This window comes from Morone saxatilis, unplaced genomic scaffold (assembly GCF_004916995.1).
Source record: "Morone saxatilis isolate NCDOM2014 unplaced genomic scaffold, NCSU_SB_2.0 Contig16, whole genome shotgun sequence".
NCBI lineage: Eukaryota > Metazoa > Chordata > Actinopteri > Moronidae > Morone > Morone saxatilis.
The window spans coordinates 22,388,135-22,410,393 of NW_023339718.1; the positions used below are offsets into that span (position 1 = coordinate 22,388,135).

Here is a 22,259-nt window from a genome sequence, read left to right on the forward strand (position 1 = left end):
GGTGGCTGGTGCATGTGCTGGTGTTGGTGAAACTCGGCCCCTCAAGGACGCGCGGGGCCAGCGGCGAGGCGGACGCCCCCGGCCCCGCCTGAACTCTGAACCAGGAAGCGGTTGTTCAGCTCCTGCCTCAGGAGGTCATGCTCTGCAAGAAAGGAGAGCGAGGAAAACCAAAAAAAAAAAAAAAGAAAGAAAAAAAGGGTGGGGAGAGGGAAGGGGGACACAAGAAAAAAAAGGCACGGGCGCCCAGTCAGTCTTCACAACAAGGGTAGAAAGAAGAAAGAAAATAGTCACCTGGCATTCTCTGTTTCTCCAGCTCATGCTGTGAGGGTTTTCTACGTGGGGACTCATTGGTGGTGGTAAGAGAGTTGCCTGTGACAATGTGCCAATCAGAATCCCGAATGAGGTGGCAATACATGATTGTTTAGATAGTCAAACAATGGTATACCAACACACCCACCAGCACACCTTCACGCCCTTTCCCGCCAGTCTGCCCCCGGCCGCCATCCTCACCCCGCCCACCGCACCCCCCATGGTGCGTACCCAAGCCAGAAATGTGAGGATAAGTAACAAAAAGCTCCCATAACTTCCCACCCACCCAACTGTCACCCCTCCCAACCTCCTCTTCAATCAATTCCTCCCTTTTTTTCTTTACCCCAAAATTCACCAAATACGTCCCGTAGCTGTAGGAACCCCTCCCTTCAAAAAAAATATGACACTGATTCAGTTTGAATTTTGCTCTTAGATTTTTGCATACTGTCCTGCTACTAAAGTCTGAGAGCTGGTGAAAAGCTGGGAGCATCACATCTGTTCCACCGTAATAAAGAGAAATGCTGGGCAGATATGACCCACTGGCTGCCACCTCCATTTACACACACACACCCACACACACACACACATACCCTATGGTACATCTCCTAGTCCGTCCAGCTACGTGCTAGTTGCTGCTCAGGTTGGTCAAACCCGACCAGGCACAGATATATTTTCATGCTTTGCAACTTCTTCATCCATAGGGAAATTATTTATAAAATTGTACATCCTCATTATGTATCACTTTTCATAGAGGCCCTTTTTCTGACACGTGGTGCGTCAGCAGGCCAGTGTTACAAATTTAATTTAAATTATTCACCTCCTTTTTAACTTTGAAATAGATTTTGCTGTTCAGTGTTTGCTGAAGATCAAAAAAGGGCCATTGCCTAAAGGCAGGCTTTTCAATTGTTTGCATATGGCTGTGTTTTAAATGGTTTTGAATGTTTTCATTTGCCTGTTCACAAAGAGCAACAAAGGCGCCGTCAAAAAGATCTGTCTGTGTGTGTGCGCGTGTGTGAATAAATGTATTCCTGCAGACTTGTATATTTGTGTGAAAGTTCCTTGCCACGTATGTGTGTGTGTGTGTGTGTGTGTGTGCACAATTCAAAGGCAACCGTACTTGCCAATGACAAACTCAAAGCCTTGCAGTCGGTCAAATGACTTCATTGTGAATGAAGCAAGGATGACATCACTGCAAAACTGTTTTGATAATGTTTGTAATTGCTTCCCTGCTTTGACTTCCATTAAGTCTGGAGGTGGGGGTGTCTAACACTAGCTCTAAGATTAGTACAGAGGAAAAAAGGTTATGACTATACATCCATCATTTCAATCTCTGACAGTCAATTCAGAAATGTATAGCTTTTTGGCGTTAGTCTAATAGATCCAATCCATTGTGTCATGACCTCTGTGGTCCCGTTAAGGCCCTGCCCCAAGATTATCCCATCCTGTACATTAGAAATCAAAGCTCTGGTATTTATGGCACAGTCTCAGATAAGACTAAAGGCTATGCCGTTATCTGGTCTGCTGTTCATTCCTGACATGGTAGGAATTATATACAGCACACAGTCCTGTCTTTGAAGATGAAAGAGACGATTTTCCTCATCTCACTAATGCTGCCATTATGTAGCCCGTGATGTACATGCCCCCATCTCTTGTTGTGTTGTTACAATGGAATTTGAGACTGCCATTAATGTCTTGTTTTTTTTCCTTTTAATTGAAACTGTGTTGTTACTTAATGTATGCCTTTCCCCCTCCCTTCCTACCCTCAGTAATAATGCTGTTTTTCTTCTCTTTGGTGCTTGCTTAGAGAGGCAGGAGTAATAATGATGTTGTGGTTGTTTTTACTGTATTGTCATGAAAAGGCAAACCAAGTATGGCTCAGTTGTGCAGCCTCTTTCTTTCTCTCTCGCTCTCTTTCTCTCTCTCTCACTCTCTTTTATTTTCTACTGCTCACTAGACGCTCCATGTCATTTCAACTATGTAACAGTCCTTGGCTAATGGTTGTAATTAATGAAATTATGAAGCCTCTATTTTTGTTTATTGTTCAACGCCCTCAAGCAGCTGGCTTGCCAAATGGCAGCACCAAGTGTCTTTTCTACCCCGCCCCCTTGCCCCTGCCATGTCTTTGGACAAGGAATATCCTTAATTGTTATAAGATGAAATATTAAGCTTTAATTAGCCAAAGCTGTTTACTCTAAAACTGTGACAGGCACCATAAATTACAAGGGCAAGAGTTTTGTTTTTTTCAGTTTTTTTTTCTCTACAAGGCCGTAAAGCGGCCAAATTCCCTCTCCCAGTGTCAGACATTAAACAGGCCGCGCCTTCAGAAATGCAGAGGAGCTGTTTAATGAGCTCGGAAGCTGGCTCGGCGTTTCCTCTCAGTAGGCTGTCTGTCTTTGATTTGGGCCCATTATCGCCCACAAACAAGGCCGCCAACACCATCACTGCCGCTGCGGCCATTTTGCGTGCAGATGTGAATGGCCCTGCTTCAACAGAGGGCCCCTGACCCAAACTCTGTGTCTCCACCAGCAGCCTAGCCAACCCCGCACCCGCTCCCCCCTCAACCACCCGTGTCGTTGCACACGCGCACACACAGAAACACTGATTCATACCCACTCATTTTCCTGTTTTATGTAAACCCAAAACGTCTGCGCCTGCCAAGAGAGCTTTGTGAAAACACTCGCAAAAAGTACCTGCAAATGGTTTGTGTATTTGCGGAATAGGAATAAGTTACTGTCACTTGTAATTAGCCTGTTTCAAAATAGAGAGCCAGTATTGGCTTGTGAACAGACGTACAAAGTCCCCATTCATACATGGGGCAACCTTCTCGGTTCTCTTCCTCCCTCCGCTCCTTCTCAGCTTACTGACTAGATTCCCATGTGTTCAGGACATGATCAGGACATAGTTTTTTTAAGGTAAATTCCAATTGAGATCGTTGTGGTAGGCATAAGCTCTGCTTCTTCACATCAATTCAGCATCTCAAGGTTACATCAGTTTCATGCTGAGATGTCCTGAATTAGCATCTTACCATTGCAAATGTCATCTACTCGATTCAGTTTCAATCATAAAAGACAGACACACAGGATGCTCTATATGTTCTTTCCATGATTTTACGCACAGAGAAGAGGCCTGTTTTTTGACTAAATCCCTTTTGTAGTCTGGTTTTGTACCACCCAAATCAAGCTGTATGTCTCCACGTACTCCGCTCTCATCTATACCATCAAGTCTCATTGTAAAAAAAAAAATAAAAATAGAAGCCATAGCAGTCAAAAGCAATTAGATTCACATTTCTACAAATTTTCCAGTGAATAGAAACAACTGGTCTGGTTTTAAAATGGTCTGATTCCCAAGCCGGGCCTCCACGCCCAACGTCTGTATGCTCAATTGGAAAATCATGCAGGCTGTCTTCATCTTGGCAGTCTGCTAAAGCGGTCGTATTGTTAGTAATTTAACTGCCTATCTGACCATGCAGTTTAAGTAAACCCATGACCGGTGCAAGCCAGCTGCTTTACTCTAGGGCTTATTATTCTGGATCAAAACCCTGCTTATTACCAGTTACAGATGTTGATCATGTGTTTTGTTTTTGTGATGTAAAAATAATGAGACGTTATTATTAAAGAAAGCTTTTGCATGAAGGATTTTGGTAAAGTAGATCATTTTGTGGGCTTTTTCTTTCTAATTCTTTTCTTTCCTATCTCTTCCAGTTCGACAAATACACCCCCAAACTGGACAATCCATTCATCAGACATTCAAACGTGAGTTTTTTTTTTTATTTGAATTTGTTATTTGCATTTGGCAAATCAAATATTTTACATATTTGAATGTTGCCGTGACAGCATTTAGTGTGGCTGTGGTTTTGCGTGTACATTATGCTTGAGTCCTGTATGTATCTCTGTATGATTCTGTTATGTGTCTTTTTGTGTCTTCCATCCTTCCTCTTCTCTCCCCAGTTCTTCCCCTCCTATCCCCCCACCATGCCAGGCATGCCCCCGCTGCTCCCACACTCAGGACCCTTCAGCTCGCTGCAAGGAGCCTTCCAGCCCAAGGTCAGCCCCACATCCCTACCCTCAACCCACGATCTACAAACAGGCAGAGAATTAAAGGAAGCACGGGCACAAAATAAATCACATAAGCTTCTACACAACTGAAGCAAAAACTCACTTATAGCACACACTAGGAAAACCGAAATTTCTAAATGCAAGTTCACTTTTTTTTTCTTAACTGGACCTGAACCAGGGTCAGCTTTGTGCTGACCTGAGCTGGGACAGGTCATGCCAAAGATAAGAAAGCGATGCCTGTCTGCTTTGGAAAGCAAAGGAGAGAAGATGCAGCGGCGGTGGGGATACAAGGGATGGGAAGGGGTGGGAGGGTGTGAGTCTGTCTGGCAGATGCCCAGCGGCTGTGACCCGGTGTAAGCCACCAATCAAAGCTGGCCTAAATCCGCTGGCCCTATTCCCAGGGGGCTCCGTCATGGAGGGGCCCTTTTGTCAAAGGCCCCTCCAGATGGTTCAAGGAACAGTCTTATGCCTCCAAAGCCCCTGCTAAGTATTCTTGGAGAGGAGCTTGTGGGGGGAGGGCTTGGGATGTGTATTTGTTTGTGGGGGCTGGTGACCCAGGTCACGCTGCAGCATCCTCATATCCCTGATGTACAGTAGGGATGGATTAATAAGGCTGATCTAGGCACTTGCGCTCCAAAGACTTAAAGTGGAGATCGGAGAGATCAGAGATGTGTTACTGTGGCAAAGCTCAGGGCCTGAAGCATTATTGCAGTTTTATCTACTGACGTCAGCCATACAGTAGCAGTTGTTGAGGATTAGTGTGCTATAGTGCTACTGAAGGACGATATAAGGTTGGAGTGATGCTGGCATCACTAGCTACAGGATCTCCGTGGTTTTGAAACCATGACACTGACATCAGTGCTGAGTTGTTCTACTGTATATCTACATTGCGTGTGAGAACACTAAGATAGTGGGAGTGAAAGTTAGGGTTATAATTCTCAAAGGGAAAAAATTACAATTAATGGGGTATATGGGATTAAATTACCTGCTAAAGTTTTGTGTATGCTATAGTTTCTTTCTTAAATCTATAAATGTTTTAACTACTGTAAATCTGGTTGATCACCACATATCTCTTTCCCTTTGTGTCTCTCTCTCTGTTAGGCATCTAATCCCATCGATGTAGCGGCACGTCCTGGAGCAGTACCTCACACACTCCTACAGAAGGATCCACGGGTAAGCATCAAGCCGATAGCATCCGAACGAATCTCTCCCGCTCTGCTCCTTCTGGTGAAAGCCACACATGCAGTATGTGTCTCAGAGAGACTTTAATGCATGTATTTGCATTTTATGAGACACAGTATTTCTCCTCATGCATCTCTATGGACACATTTAACCAAGTGCCAAAAAGTAAGGATGTGCATTTTTTAGAATGGAAAGTCCCAGTGTGAACTGCCTCCCAACACTGGTGATTTTTGAGCTCTGCAGAACTGCACATTTTGGCTACTTATCTTTGTTGTTGGTGATAATGATTGTCTGTTTGTCCATACAGATAACAGATCCATTCAGGACATCTGTTAGGGTAAGTGGTCGCGTTGTGCATCTTTTGTTAAATGTTTCATCTCTCTGGCCAGGCCACAAAGTCTAAAACTGCAAATTCTTCAACAATTTCTGATCAAGGAAATGCAGGGTTTTGGCTGCATTTAAGGTTAGCTTTGAGGTCTCTATTGGGCTAAATTCAGGGTTAGATTTTCTTAATCCGTTGCCTGGTTGAAAATTCTGACGAGTTCCCACTTTGTAGTTTGGCCAGAAAATCTCAATGCCAGAATCCATTTTTAGCTCCCTATATCAAAGCCAGCAGGCTAACCTCAGTTTCTCTCTAAATTTTTAGAAACCTGGCAAGTGGTGCGCAGTGCATGTCCAGATCGCATGGCAGATCTACCACCACCAGCAGAAAATGAAGGTGCGTGAGATGGATAATGATGTCTTGCAGGAATCTTGCTGTCATTTAAAACCAGATAAAGTGTATTGCTAATGGAGTAAGTAGGGCTGATCATGTCATAGTTGGATTTTTGCTTGTAAAATGATCTATAATCTTGTTACTGGATTCAGAGAGACCATGTGGGTGGGAAAAGGCAGATTACAAAAAAGAAACAGAAGGCTGTAAAAGTTAATAACGATCGGAAATCCAACAAAAATATGTCCTAAAAATACCACATTCTCAAAAATACAGTAAGAAGGTTACACTTCCTAAGCATAAGGCCTTATGCATGGCTCACTCTGCTTAAAGAAAAAGGGGCAAATCATAAATTGACACAATTATAGCACTCAGGTGACTGAATTAGCAGTTGACGTAATAGTTTTATTGACCTAAATGCAACAGGACAAAAAATGCTTGTCTGCAAATACTCCTCTTACTGACGGAGGACGGTGTGGCCTCGCCATGGAGATCCTCTGCTAATGCCACTGGCCCGGTGGTGTCAGTTCTTCTTGGGCCTTGAACCCTGTTACCAAGGATTTAGTGTCCCTAATCAGCTTACATATATTTGTTATAACACAGTTGGATTGGAGACATGGAGCCTTTGTTGATGTATCTGTCCTTCTCTGATCTCTCACCCAGTGTAGCCGAGGGTAAATCCCTCTCACTCTGCCGTTGGAAATGTGTGGTACTGTTGTCTACCGACCTAATTTTCTTTGTCTGTTTCCCTCTCCTTTTCTCTGCCTCTCTCGACTACAGCAAATGCAGCTGGATCCTCACAAACTAGACATGAATGGGAAGCTGGACCTGTTCAGTCGACCCCCAGCTCCAGGAGTCTTCCCTGGGTTCCCGTACCCCCATGACCTGGCACGACCCCTCTTCTCTTCCACAGGTCAGTAGGGTCTCCCAGTGCCCAGAGGAGAGAACTGAACTGAACCCTCAAAGACAAATCATTTGAAAACACTCAAATGATCCCATTCTCAAATCATTCTGATGCCAGTTTTGTCTTTATGCAAATGAGCATTTATAGCCACATTTTGAAATTATTCCTCCACCACTGTAATGAAATGGCATCATTTTTTTCTCTCCTCTCATGTAATGTTCACTTAATTATAGAGCTTTTGTAGCAAATGTTTTGCCAGTAAAGGGAGTCAGATATGTCTATGAATATGGATGACTCTTGGTTAGGTAATTGACTGATTTGCCCTGCGTTGGAGGGCAACAAAGAGGCGAACGGCCTTTGACTGGTAATTATGCAGTGGTGTGTCAGAGGCACTCCTGTAATTGGTTCATTCATTAACAATTCATGGAATATGGGTGATGGTAACAGTGTTTTGTGAAAGAGGCCAGCTTGTTGCACAGTCAGGAAGTGACCTCAATAAGCCACTATAGATTCACACACAAACATGCAACAGCTCAAATAAAAGCTAATTTGCTCAATTGCATTACCCAGCCATCTCTAACTCACATATATATTCAACAGGTTTGTGATGCTGTTGCAGAAAAATACTTGTTGATATTTACTCACATTTCCATTTTTAGTCCTGGCTAATCACAGGGGTCAGGATTGTGATTGTTTTGGATGGAGAATAATTTCGGTTTATCTCTGCATGATTAATTAGAGAATGTATAACTGTCTGATTGGATAATAATAACACTGTTATATCCTGTCTGTTCTGATAGGCTCTGGCCACCCAGCTCCCTCTCCATACGGCCCCGCCCCCCACCCCAGCGGCTTCCTGCCTCCTAGCCATTTGGCAGGTAAGTGTAAGTAACTCCATGTTCAATTTTTTTTTAGACATTTATCTCCTCCTCTTTCTCTCACTCTCTCTCTCCCTCACTCTCTCTCTCTCTTGCCTCATGTTTTAAACACATTACAAGCCACCAAGGGTAATTTAAAGCCTAGATATTTCTAATTTTCATCTCAGGTTCATTTGAATGTTAATATGGAGTCCAGCTGGCCACTGTAGTCAGTGGGTTGCGGCATTCCTTGAGTACATTCAGAGTTCATGGTAATGGAGAGTGTAGCCATCACATAATCAGACAGTATGTTTCATAACACAGCCTTCAATAACATAGCTAGCCTAGTATTCAGTCTCCCCTCATTTGTTTAGACAACCAATATGCAGAGCAGCAGCATACACAACACTATTTTCTACATGCTTGCAAAGTTGATTTTGTAGTTCACATGAAGAATGGAAGGTAGATAGTGTTGTTGGACTTATTTGTGCATTTATTTTTTTATGCATTCATTTATTTTCCTCCATTCTATCTGAGACACTGTGTGGGTTCAGAGTGGCAAGTTGATTTCATGGAATAAGCCCTTGAGTCAATCCATTTTGTGCTTATGAATACATGGTGCACTGAGGGGAAAGATTTAGCGAACTATTATTTTTTTTTCCTGTCCGGGGAATTCATGTGTGAGGCAGAGGAGATTTCGCAATTGTTGTCTTTTCTGATATATCAACAAGCCGCAGAGCTGAAAATCCTTAAACCCTAATCTGTTGAGAAGTTCCGCATTTCCTGATGGATTTTTGCTGAATTAAAATGGGACTGCAAATTAAGAGTTGATGAATGTTATTCACTGACTTCTCTGGGTAAATATTTGTGCTATTCCTATAAATTTGAAGGCTCTAGTGTGCGTCAGCGGAGCCCATCAGACACTGATTCTCCAGTTAAATCATTGTGGTCTGTCTAGCCTAATTTTTACAGCCTCCAGTTCCCCTGTCCTACCACACACTATTTCCATCTCAGCTCCAGCAACTCAAAACTAATTTCCCCATCAAGCAGCGTTGTTCCATTAGCCCCAGCAAGGTCAGAGACACTCCACTCCAGTTAGTGGCAGTGAATCCAGCATCCAAGTGACCTGGCTACTGCAGGATTACCAGGCAGAGGGCTAGGGCGGCAGCGCTAAAAAAACCACAGCTCGCTTGTAAGAGAAAAGCCGAGTGGAACGGGTTGGTGTTGGGGTGAGCACCGCTAGCCAGCCCCCCCTTTTGCTAATCCCTGTTTGGCATTTTACAGATCCTTTCAGTCGCTCCAGTTCCTTTGGCGGCCTCGGCAACCTTTCAAGCAGTGCCTTCGGAGGATTAGGCAACCCCTCGCTTGGTAAGCGCTGGCCCCCTCTCCTCCTCCACCGCTCCCCCCTTCAATCTGGCCCCTATGGCCAGTAACAGAACAGAGCAGGGCAGCGTTAGACCACAGGGAGAGCCAGGAGGGGAGGAAAAAAAATTCAAGACACTTAGCTCTAGTTTCTGTGTCAAAACAGCCATAGCCCAGGGAAGCCCAACTAGGCAGTACAACACACCACAGCAAACCTCCTCCCTGCCTCCACTTCATCCACCAACCATGTCCCCAACAGCCTGGCTTTAATCTGGCTGCGCTGCTGCCAACAGGCACTCTCAGGTCCGCTGTTTGGTGGCAGTTCATCAATTAATTATTTGACAAGCCCCTTCTGCACCACCATGGAGGGCTTTCTCTTCCCCCCCTACATCCTTCTCTCTATGCCTTTCTCTCTTTCTCTTCATCCCTCCTATTTTTGTGTGCCAAATCGGTCACCCTGTTGTGAAAATGGATGTGATTGGAATAGACATGCTGTGGAATGCTAAGGTCTCCCTTGGCTTTTCACAGCCCTCAACTCCAGAGGGCAAGTGAGTCTCCCCTGTTCATCCAGCTCAAAAAAAAGGGAGGGGGGAAAGCCCTTTAGTCCAAAAGCAAATGAGTAGTTTTTTTCTCTGGTGGGGGGAGCCATTAACCTCTAACTCTTTCAAACAGCTTCAGTGAGAGAATCTCCAGAGACAAAGACAAAAGCAGCTTTTGTTGTCGAGTCTTTCTCATCTTATGTGTCCTCAAGAAGGTTTTGTGCCCAATTAACTTACAGTGGGTCCCACGCCTTTCTTCCCCTTCCCTCCAGGGTCCAACAATATGTTTGGCACCAAGGAGGGGCCAGGAGGACTGCCCACGTTTGGCAGCCCCCACCACGACACCTGGAACAGACTTCGACGCACCCCGCCGTCTTTCCCCACTCCGCCACAGTGGCCGAAAACCGCAGACGCAGAGAGGAGCAGCTCAGCCAACAGCCATGAGAGAGAGAGAGAAAGAGAACGGGAAAGAGAGAAAAGAGACCCGTCCATCAGTAAAGAGGAGAAGGATAAAGACAGGTGAGTTTAAGGCAGATGCAAATAAACCTTTTATGTATTGTTATGTAGGTATTATTTAGAGGATATTAGCTTTCAGTTTCAGTTAGTGAAAAATAATATTTCTGCAGTAATGCAATTACCCTTATTTTTGCTTTCATCACAATTCAACATTCGAACCAGGACTTCACTTCAATGTATTGTTTCAAAGCATCATGTGATTCCCCTAACAGGATAACTTAGATTTATTTGTTGTAATTACGGTTAAAGTAATCTCACTCGCAACAAATGTAAAACACAGAAATTGTGAATACTTGCAAACAGATAACAAAGCTACTCAAATACATGATTGCAACTCTAAAGACATGGCCACAATAAGGATCCCTTTACAGTTAGCATTACCATATGTACAAGATGATTAAATTATCTTTGGACAGAACAAAAACACTTGAATCCCCCAAATTAGCTCTGGAGATGGAAAGATTAACTGTTAAAGACAAATATAAAATGTGACAATTCTCCAGTCCATTAGTAGTATCCGTGGAACTGAGATAAATTGAATTCATGGATCTAACAAGGAAACACAAATCAAACAGGCAACAGGCAGCTGTGAGAAAAGCTATCTGTCAAAAATTAATTGGAAGGATCTCTGAGGATGATGTTCTACCAAAAGAAACACAGGTTTACTTTCAAATGTAAAAGCAGTAATCATTATCAGGGGGAGACAAGAGTAGGGTAACCTGTATTTTTGAACAGAATTATAAGTCAGATTTGTTTTGGGAAACTTATGCCAACCCACCTACATGATGCTTGTCTTAACTGGCTCTTACCATTATGTCATTACAGGGATTCTGTGGATCGCAACCGCCACTCCAACCGTTCATCTCCAGCCTCTGCACCAGTCAGCTACCAGATCAGCAACCTGATTCGCTCGAACAGCCAGAACTCCAGTGATTCGGGTCGACATCACACTGGCAGTGTAGACCGGGTCCGTGAGGCAGAGAAGGAGCTGCTGGAGCGCCACAGAGAGTCTTCCACACTGGCTGACGTGAAGGTGAAGGAGAGCCGCTCGCCTGGCAAGGAGATGCTGGAGAGGAGATCCTCAGAAGACTCCATCAAACCCGCTCAACGTTCTCCTTCTCCATACTCCAAGGGAGTGATCAATGAGCAGGGCATGAAGATGGCAGGCGGTCCCCCACCTACACTCAAGGACAGCGAGAGGAAAGAGCCCCCACCTGCTGAGCTCCTTCACAAGGTTAAAAATGACATGAAGATTAAGGAGGAGAGGAAGGAGGAGCAGGAGGTCATGGTGGTGAGTTCCGAGCCTGCCCCCCAACCGCCAGCCCAAGCTCTTCCTGCTCACATGAGCCAACCTGCAAACCCGCATCACCACCACCCACCTTTGTCTCAGCAGCCCCCTCTTCCCTCACCACGTGGCAGTGACATCCCAGCACCTGGCATGCATGGTGTCCCCATGACACACTCTCTGCCCATTTCCATGAGTGCCATGCCCCAGATGGGCAGCCTCAATGTGCTAGACCGTGCTCGCATGGCTCCTTTCATGGGAGTGAGCCCCCTGGCAGGAAGAGAGCGCCTGCCCCACCCTGCCTTCCCTTGGGACCCAATTAGAGAGGCCTATCGCAGCCTGGACCTGCAGCGGCGCATGGACTTCCAGCTCAGGGCCGAGCAAGGACATCGTTTCCCCAGTGTGTACGAGCAGGAACGAGCCTACCGCGAGAGGGAGGCTCACGACTACTCTCACCACGAGCACCTGTTGGAGGTGCGCAGGGAGCATGAGAGGATGAGACAGCAGGCAGAGGAGCGAGAGCGCCTCCACCTGAGGGAGGAGCTGGACAGAGCCCGCCTCCATCAGCTGCATCAGTCCCCCATGGAGGGCCATCTACCCCACATGCCCCCCTTTATGCCCCACCTAGGCGGCATGCCCTACCCTAGACTCAGCCCCTCCACAGGTCACAACGGCCCTTTGAACAGAACACCCCCCACTGCTGCACTCAGTGCACCCCCGCCCCTCGTGCCAGCCGGCAGTGCCAGGCCAGCCTCACCCAGGAGGACTACCCCCCTCACCACCCAGGACCCACGGGACTACTCCCCATCTCGCAACCCCAAAGAGGTAGAGGCTCGGTAGCTTCTTAGAAAAGTGCACAAAGTCTTACTAGACGCACTCACTCCCCTAATCTGAAATCTTCTTGTGAACAAAATGCACTGCTCTTCACCCGAGAAGAGCAAAACTCCCTAAGGGAAAGGGTATGATTGTACAAAGTAAAGGTGTGTAAGGCTGATTAAGCACATGCCATGACTTTATTTTTAGTGGACTGGAGGTTGAATAATGTCGGTAAAGAGAACACAAATATGTGTATGTTTATATCCGACTTAAATATTTGATAATTATTAATATATTAATCCAATACCTTTTTTCAGCTTTGTGCGAAAAGAGAGGTCCTGAAATGAGTTTGTACATTTCCTATCCTTGTTCCATGTATAGATATCATTTCTATGAATTTTATGTATTTTGTGCATTAGTCACAGCTTTTACAATATTTATCCCAGTTGATTGTGAGACATATCCATTATGACACACTGTAAAGACTGGATTTTGGTTTCAACCTTCAGTAATTTAACCTCATGGTACCAGGATATCCTCAATGATGACAATGTACAATGTTACATTACCAATTTTTTTTGTTAATTTGTTTTGCCTTTGAGATATGCAGATAAATATATATTATGAGGTCTTTGTTCAGTCTCTGTAAAGAAAACTGATGTAAATATCTTGTTGATATTCCTTCGCTGCAAAATTACTGTGTAAATTTATTAGTCTTTTTAACCATTTCTAGAAAAACAAAATTAAATGAAACATGGGGAGTCACTTCCCTGTTGAATATCATGGCAACAGACAAGCCTGGCCAATTGACGGGAAGTATGACAGGAGGGTGTTGTAAGGGGGCCTAGAAGGATCATCTGCAATCTATGCAAAGCAGCACACAGCACCCTAATGAAGAGATCGCGTGGAGGGAGCAGACGATACTGGTGAAACAGAGAGAAACTTGGATTAACACATGTTTATATTATCAATGAAATAATGATGGAATTATTAAAAGACTTCCAAGTCACAAACTGGACCAGCCCCAGACAGAAAAGAAGGACACTTTTTAGTGGGCAGCAAAAGGACTTTCTCTGTCAACCTTGTGGTGTTGTGCAGTTGTTTTTCTTAGACTCTTGTATACAAAACAAGTAGAGTTTTAGGCGTGCAAAAAAATGAAAATGAACATTCATGGTTTAAAATGTACGGAATAAAGTTTGGACCTAATGTCATACATTTGTTGCTTGTTTTTCATACTAGTGCTCACTGTCAGTACTGACTACAAGTACTGAATTTGTCTGTAAGCCAAACCTGCTGAGTGGAATGCTGATGTGAGGTTGATAGGTTTGCCAATAATGCTTTTGCCACAGTTTTCAGCATTAGATCATCAGAGTATTTGCTCATCTGATATCAAGCTATTACTTTAAAATCATAAAGGTAACAGACTTGGCTGCCATAGTAGCCTAAGCCATCAGATCATTTGACCATCATCTGTCATACATGGACTGCAGAGCTCTTTAGAGGGGATCGATGAGATTGGGCCAAGGCAATATAGGTAGGGACTAATAGGACATTGATTTCGTATGAAAGCAGGTTTTGAGTGTTTGTGTTGCAGGTAACCGGTATTGACTGGCAGCCCAGCGGCATATTGACCCGCGGTCTGGACTCATTAAGAGGAGCAATGCCTGGGAGGCAGGCTATCGGATGGTAGAGGAGAGGCTCTCTTTCTCTTTCTTCTCATAAGCCTCCTCTCCTCATGCACACCACTCATCTGCTTTTCTAATGAGACCGGAAGGCGCTATGGAGTGGGCTGCGGAGGGAGCCCTGAGGCGCCCCATCCTGTTATTGACAAGACCTCGGCTGTGCTTGCCGCCTGTCCAGAGACGGCCAATTCATCCTGATAATGCCCCGACTACTCATCGCTGCTGTGTGCCGTGAGACCCACCAATCCTGTCCCATGGTATCAGCCCATAATGACAGCGTGGATCAAACCGTGGCCAGGTCATTAGGGGATGTTATTGAAAATCAATGGCGCTCCTGTGTCTCACACACTCCAGCAGGGTTTTTTAAAAGGGCTCCTTGAAAAGACTGTTTGCCAGAATAGGGCTGGCGTATTGGGAAGACTTAAATCACTATCACTTTCAATTTAGGCTCCCAGTAATTGAGCCACATATTCCTCCGACGGGTAGCATCTGTCAGTGGCCAGCTTCACTTTAGCGCTGTGTGCTTTTAGTCCTAATCATCTAGTCAACAACAGGTACTTAACCCCTGTACTTGTTACCGCATAGTGATTTTTCCTGTAACTATTATTTACCAAGCAAGCTTTGGTAGAAGAAAAACACACACCTTATATTTCCCCCCGACTCAATCACTGTCCTGTGCTCTATCCATTTTATGGCTGAGTGTGGAACGGCCCTCCGGAGATGAAAAGCTCCATCAATTTCACTCATCGTCTGGCAAGGTCAATTTATTTCAGCACACAGTCCATCATCAGATAGGAATCAATTGACACATTGCCTAGCATATCCAACCCAAGGTGGATTATTACAGGTTCTGCAATTGTCAGCTCTTTTCTACAGCTATTGGGGGGGGGGGGGGGGGCTGGGATTGTTCATGATTTTTTGTATTTACTTGTTCATAATTTGGAACACATTTCCTATTTGATGGAACATTGTTACAGTGACAGGCCTTCATATAGCAGCTTGTCACAAAAAAGCAACTGTGATACAAGATTGTGGGTTGTTGGTTTTTTTTACACATTTCACCACTATAATCCCAATTAATAGGATACGGTGGTATCTGAGGTAAGACATTGTTTTATTGTTCCACTAATCCTCTTCATTTATCTGTGAGAAACCTCAATGCTGAGGGTTTGGGATTGAATTTTCATGGTCTCAAATACCTCCAAAAAGTACTTGGCACAGAGCTCACCCCAGATTCAGCGAACAGTGGGACAGGCCTGAGGGGCTTTTATAGAGCACAATGGCAGCTAATAACACAGTGCCAAGCTAATAAGATGGGCAACAAATGAATGGTTCGGTCCAAGCTCCTTTTCTCTCTTGCTCACTCTTCCCCCGCTGATAAAACATGTATGAAAGCGTTTTTGAGCAGCTATATAGTGGCTCCCTAGACTTTTCCCTCAGCGAGAGTTAATGCATTAGTTCCCATTTGAAGGCTGGTTTGAAATGGAGATTGGTAATGAGACGGGAGGCCCCCGCCATGATCGCATTTGGATTGCTGGGGCTTCAGCTGGGCCTGGTGATTTGGGAGACCATGGCTCTGCTCGGAGTTCAAGCCATCTCTCTGCGGGGGTTAGCAAACCCTGACGAGAGCCATTCTAAACCACTAAACTATATCTGAACTGTGAACTGAGGGAGAGTGCACCAAGTCAAGAGCTTTGGCTTTGGATCCCTGTCACGGCGCTCTTTGTAGACTGCATGTTGTTTTGACCACCTAAAAAGGCTAGCAGCATACATCCTTCCATGTTGCCATCTTTTTTTAGCCCTCAATGTCAACAGAGCGGCAGCTGACAGAAAACAGGCCAGTCAGCGGTTAAGGAGCTGACTTGGAAACAGCCAAATGGTGTGAATTCCGGACCCTGGTGACAAAGTGCTGTCTAATGTCTTTGCACCTCTGGACCTATGACAAATATTCCGGCTGTCTCACTCCACCACCAAGATGGCTGAGCAAGAAGACCAGCCAAAGCAGCCTAGGAGAAAGAATATATTGTAAATCACTCACAGAGGAACCTCAGAGAGCACGATGTGAGACAGGGAGGAGTAGAAGAGAATTAAGGGAGATGGAAAAGGAGGAGGTCCAGAACAGCCACCAGCCAAAATAAGTTTTCCACTTTGATTCAATTTTGAGGATTTTTCCAGGCTTTAGTGGAACCTCACAATCTCCCACACTGGCCATATTATGTACACAAGCCATAAAAATGAATAACATTTATGCAGCTGGGTGCATCTGGCAGCGATAGTCCTCTCATTCAGGGACCCACAGGATGGCACTGTGCCGCCACACCACCCTCTCTGTTCTATGTATGGGCACTAGACAAGAGAAGACTTAAGGGAGGGGTGGGTGGTGTAAAGGGAGGCTCTCAAATGCTTCGAATGAGTTTAAAAAAATAAGAGATTTCAAGGCAAATGGAGGCCATACGTGGCTCGTCCAATTTGGCACAGCCAATGCACATGATTAGCCGTAGAGACGTTAATCAAAAGTGGCTCAGTATTTGAAGGGGCGGTGAGAGGCACTGCCAGCTGGTGACAACATGGCTTGTGTGCACGGGCCAAGAGTGAAGTTTATTTGAATATGGATCTTGCCGTGACCGTATTTCTCCAGAGCTCAGTTAGCAGAGCGTTCCTTGGCTCATCACTGGGATCGCCTCAGAGCCGCTTGGCATCCGGGAAGGCGGAAGTTTTTCCAAGCCGCAGAATGAGAATTACGATTTAGTCCATCCCCTCTGGTGGTGTGGGCATATTCATAAGCATTTATTCAGTTTGACGCTGGCAGAAACGCAACACCTAGCTCTTGGCATCCATGTGTGAGGATTTCCTTTCCAATATGAAATTATGAAATTGACAAAAAGGTTGTTTTTACAGGCTATGAATTAATAACACATTTAAAAATAAAACATCCTATCTTTCCACATAAAACCATGCTAGCCCTCTACTATAAACGCAGAGCTTAAATACTAAACTGTCAGTGTTCACTAAGAGCCAGGGCTCAGGTTGGAATACGACCACCAGTACTCTAAACCAGCAACAGCACTGCATCTGTTTTGACCTTTAATGAGTAATAAGGGTGGTTTTTGTTTGGTGCGATTTCATAAATTACCAATAATTGAGCTATGTTTTTTAGATTAGATGTAATTAACAGATACAGTTACTTTTAGTATTAGGACTCATTATTAAATATATACCCCTTTCGGGGGCCTAATGATCTAAGCAACAAACGTAGTCCTACTTGGTTGTGTGTGTGTGGTATTGAAGATACCAAATGCTTCCCTTGTAAAATTTTTAATTTTAGGAAACAAATCAGTCTTTTTTAGGGGAGGGCACATTTCAGTTTGTATCAAGTGGACACAGTTTGCAGGAATATATATATGATATTATTTATGATAATCAAAAGTTGATAACAATACCTGCAGTCAGATCATAGTATATCAAGTATAATCAAAACCAGGAGCTGTACATGTAACCGTGGTTCAATCCCTGGACCAGCAGGAAAAATCTGGATGGTGGTGATGGGAATTGTGGCTCTTTTTATTGAGCCAGATCATTTGGCTCAGCTCAGCAATAAGAGTCGGCTCTTTCAGCTCCCAAACGGCTCTTCATTTAGTACCACTTCTGGCTTTTATCATTCAGCCAAATATAGCAATGTTTTCACCTATGATTGGTATGTGTGCTCATAATATAAGCCTACATATACTCACAGATACTATACAATGTAATTATACTAAACCTTATAATTTCCAGAATACCAAAATTTTACATTATGATTAGTATAAATACCTTCAGTAATGTAAAAAACCTAAAAAAACATTACACATATTAAACGTTTTATTAGTATTGAATTATGTTATGTATGTTGGCAACTGGCACAACAAAGTCTCACCATGCTCGGGTTTTAATGTTATTATCAAAGTGAGATGTTTTAGTCTTAAATACATTATAGGGATTATCCTGTTATTCTGTCATATGTCAGCCTGATTTATAAAAAGAAAGAAAGAAATATGAAATCGGTGCTCAGACTGTAGCCGACTCCCATTGTTCACTTAAAGAAGCTGGCTCATAGAGCCAACTCGTTCATGAACAACACATCACTACTGGGTTGGGAAAGTTAACTAACTGGAAATATTAGCTAGCTTCAAAGTTAGCTATAATTCAATCAACTCAATGTCTTTGCTTACATTGAAAGATTTTATAGCAGATTTTAAAGTAGCTAACTTTAAAGTTTAATTTAAAAGTTATTTAAGTTTTTAGAGTTATCATTTTATTACTGGCCTCAAGAGTTCTATAAAATACAAGCTAAGTCATTAATAATGAGTCAGTAACTTTTGATTATTAGTTCAGTCATTTCTGTCACTAAAGCAACTTGCACAGTAAAAATAAAGTGATGAAATTATTCTTATGCTGGCTGTAAATGCATCACATAGTGAATGATACTCCAAACTCAGCCATGGTTGTCCAGGATTAATTATGGATAAATAAATCCTGCATCCTTAAATTATCTCTGACTGCATCCTCTGAATCCATTTTTTCCTTCAAAGCAAACTAAACATACTTTTATACCTGAAAACCTTCAGGGGAAAAGTCTGTGTTGAAAATGGAAATGTAGGTCAACCAAGTTATGTCAACATCAAGGTTACTCAGTGGCAACAAATCATAAATCTGAGTTGGCGAACAATTAGGCAACAATGCCATATGCTGAATCATACAATGTTTATCTGGAACATAATGTTTGTGTCAGTCAGTATGGCATCACTATCAAAGGGAGACACTGTTTAAGGTAGTTCACTGCCCTTGAGGATGTGAATAATATATAAAACAATAAAAATAATGCTCTAGTACACTGCACCTGCAGTTACCGTTTCTTTCAGTTTGGTTTATGGCACTCAGCATCCCTGTGTGAGGTCGTTCTCTTGATGCATATTTGATTCTTATTGCTTCTCTCAGCACAGGAAAGTCCGCACTCCTGTGCATAGACTGGCCACTGGTGTTACTGCATTTATGTCATCAACAACTTATAAACCTCACTCACCAAAATATCAAAGGAGGCTATAATAAGGTGGAAAAGGGCAGGGGGATCATGTTCTTCATGAGACTGGCTTCAACAAGGCTTCTCAGCATTCCAGGCCTGGCTTTGCTTGCCTCCCATGCTTCTTTGGAAATTTGTCTGGCAGCAAACATGCTTTGAAAGGCTCTTATCTCCTATCTGGGCAGGAGTTCCATGCACCAAGATAACAAACCCTATCTTATCTCGCTGTGTTCGTTAATGTCACAGCTTAAGGGGCTTGTTCTTCCACTTGCAATGGGGCTTGCAGAGCGGATTGTTTGCAGATTAGTCAACACAGGCCTCTGGAGGTCTTGGAGCACATTCAAAATGCTTGTCTTGTCCCACAGACGTTCTTGTATATGCGCATTGGTGTATTGGCTGCCTCCCACTTTCCTGTGTCAAATGGCAGGAGTACCACGCTATGGTTGGTAGGCATCATTACACACAGTGAGATCTACATTAATACTTATCACATCAGACAAGCCAGTCGTACAGGCCAAAACAAAACTGTGCACGATAGCCACCCAAGGCCAACTATGTTGTTAAATGTTTTGGGAATGACTTGTTATTTTTCTGTTTTTGATTAGCCCAGAGGCATAATCAGTGATACATTTTGAAACAACATCTATTTGAGCTTATCAACCTAGGAAAACGTTCAGCCTGCAAGAGTTCATGTATTTTGTCCAGTCTGTGTGGCCAGATTCACGATCCTCCCTTTGTGACACAAGAGACCAGGCAAAGCTCCATTGACTTCAGCCATCTGGCTATCTCACACAACCCTTGGCTACACAGTGGCTCACTCAGCGATTGATTGGGGTGTTGAAGGCCAGCTATTTAACACATCAGAACAACAAGTACTGCTATCAAGCTGGCCCTTCTCATGCCTCGTTTCTGTGCCGCCCAAGAATGTCTCTTATCTCTTCCCCTCTGCTTGTTGGTTTAAGCCAGACAGCATATGCCTGCATTCCCCATGTAATACACCGTTGTGTTTTTGGTACAACCCTGACAGATACACAGGTTGCAGCTGAGATCTGGTGGGGGGCTGTAACCCTTGTGTTGGTGGGTAAAAAGTGGGCCTCTAAAAAAGAAAATCTGCTCCCATATTGCAGCCTCTGGGAAGAATGTAACACCAGGGCATTTTCTTCCACCAAAAGACTGACAGATGAGAATAAAGCTCTGCGTTCCATATCATTAAATCCCACTCTCTCACCTGATTACATTCTTATTAGTGCCTCCATTCTTCTCCCATTATTGTTACTTCTAGTGAAACAGGCCTGATAATGTGCACTCACTCGCTAGATGCACAACCTGCTCATTCCCATCTCTGATTCTTTGTTGTTGCCGAATGGTTTTTAAATGAAAAGTGTGAGTGCGGTGTAATTATAATTCTGGGGGTATTATGAAATCAAATATCACAATGAATGTAATTTTATTTGCTTGTAATCTCTCTCACCCAGGCTAATAGGCGTTTTCAAAGGGCACGCTCGGGGGGTTTAAACGGCGGACCGTCTCTAAATAGAATGGCTGCTCTGCTCTCTTGCTCTCCGGCTCTGTTCTTTTGTCTTTGATATGCAGGCAAAGAGCTTGACAGTCTGGGAGACGTGGGAGATTTGTCGGCCTGTGATCTCCATGCCTCTCTGACAAATGAGCGCCTTTGGCAGGGCTGCTGGAGGTACGGCTTCTCTGCCCTGCTGGAATCCTGATGAGACTACACTGGAGCTGCTGGTAATGAAGCCGGGGCACAGGACCAAACTGCTGCCAGAAATGACCTTTAATCTACACACATGCAGGTCATTTGGCATGTGATGACTCAAAATTGCACATACCTTTTTGCTTTTATGTCTAGCACATTTTTCAGAAAGATGTTGCAAAAATGGGCCTAAACACACAATTTAAATTCTTATAGCAATGCATTTGCCACATTTTTAAAAGCACATTTAAACTAAAAATACTAATTCGATAAGGTTATGGCAGTGACAAATTTTATATTTCCTAACAATCAGAGGTGGCTGATGTTTTGTCTGTATTCATATTTGACTTGTGGGGTAATTTAGGATGCAATCACCATCCAGTCAATCTTCATTACATTGGACTCAACTGCTCCACCAAGCACACAATTGCTTGACATTGATTTCGCAGATTCTTTCAGTCCATGTAATTCCTTATACAGAGTATGGTGAAGATCTCTCCTTTGGTATGTCTGTGCAAAGTAAGATGTTAACAAATTATGACCCAAAAATTTGAATCCCCCAAGGACAAATGTTCTAATTTCAGCCCCATAGTGAGCAGGAAATAGCTGATATTGATTCTGGACATTCCAATTCCACACTGAGGAATCTCAAACCCACAGTGCTCACTCAGTGCAGCTCAACATGGTTGCCTTTGATTTCAGCTCTCGACTTCAAGGGGGCTGAGTAATGATTCATAGGAAGAACAAGCACTACCCCTTGTGGCCCAGTTGGCCCAGTGCAGCATGGGTAAATGGCACCTCCAGCTGCTTCTGGGCCCCTCCTGATAAGTTAACCTTGTGATAACATGCTAATGCCTGATTAATGTTGCCGTAATTAGACACAGCTTTTCACACTCAGTTAAGAGGACATCCTCCAGCAATTAGCCTGAGCCAGAGAGAGATAATTTCAGAGAGCACAGCAGAATCACGTTCCTCAGCTCGCCTCCATTCCCTCTTGGCAACATTAAGGTTTATTTTCTCATTATTTCATTTAATTACCCGTTTGATGTTTTATACAGCTGCCACAAGTAATCTTTGATCCAATTAGGAAATGCTGATTGACAGCATGGGTGTGGGATTCAATAAGCTGCATTCAATTTACCGTTGTGACCTTATCAGAGGATCTGCAGAGGATTCTGTGTTCAACATTGAATGCCAACTAAAAATATAATAATTTCCCTTAAGTATTCTGCGTGGATGGCACACCTTTGTATGTAGACGTGTGTGTGTGTGTGTG

General features: G+C 43.8%; 1 protein-coding gene across 1 annotated transcript in view; it reads left to right on the forward strand.

The window, feature by feature from the left end:
• The window catches only part of fbrsl1 (fibrosin-like 1), a gene marked incomplete in the record, with an annotated part of 266,368 nt that extends 252,620 nt beyond the window's left edge, over positions 1-13,748 (forward strand). The window contains 11 exon segments of the mRNA XM_035657907.1: positions 444-553; positions 4,011-4,061; positions 4,257-4,352; positions 5,466-5,537; positions 5,854-5,883; positions 6,193-6,264; positions 7,039-7,171; positions 7,963-8,046; positions 9,304-9,387; positions 10,193-10,439; positions 11,262-13,748. Of these exon segments, the coding sequence (XP_035513800.1) occupies positions 444-553; positions 4,011-4,061; positions 4,257-4,352; positions 5,466-5,537; positions 5,854-5,883; positions 6,193-6,264; positions 7,039-7,171; positions 7,963-8,046; positions 9,304-9,387; positions 10,193-10,439; positions 11,262-12,561 (2,279 nt within the window).
• Between the last annotated feature and the right edge of the window lie 8,511 nt (positions 13,749-22,259).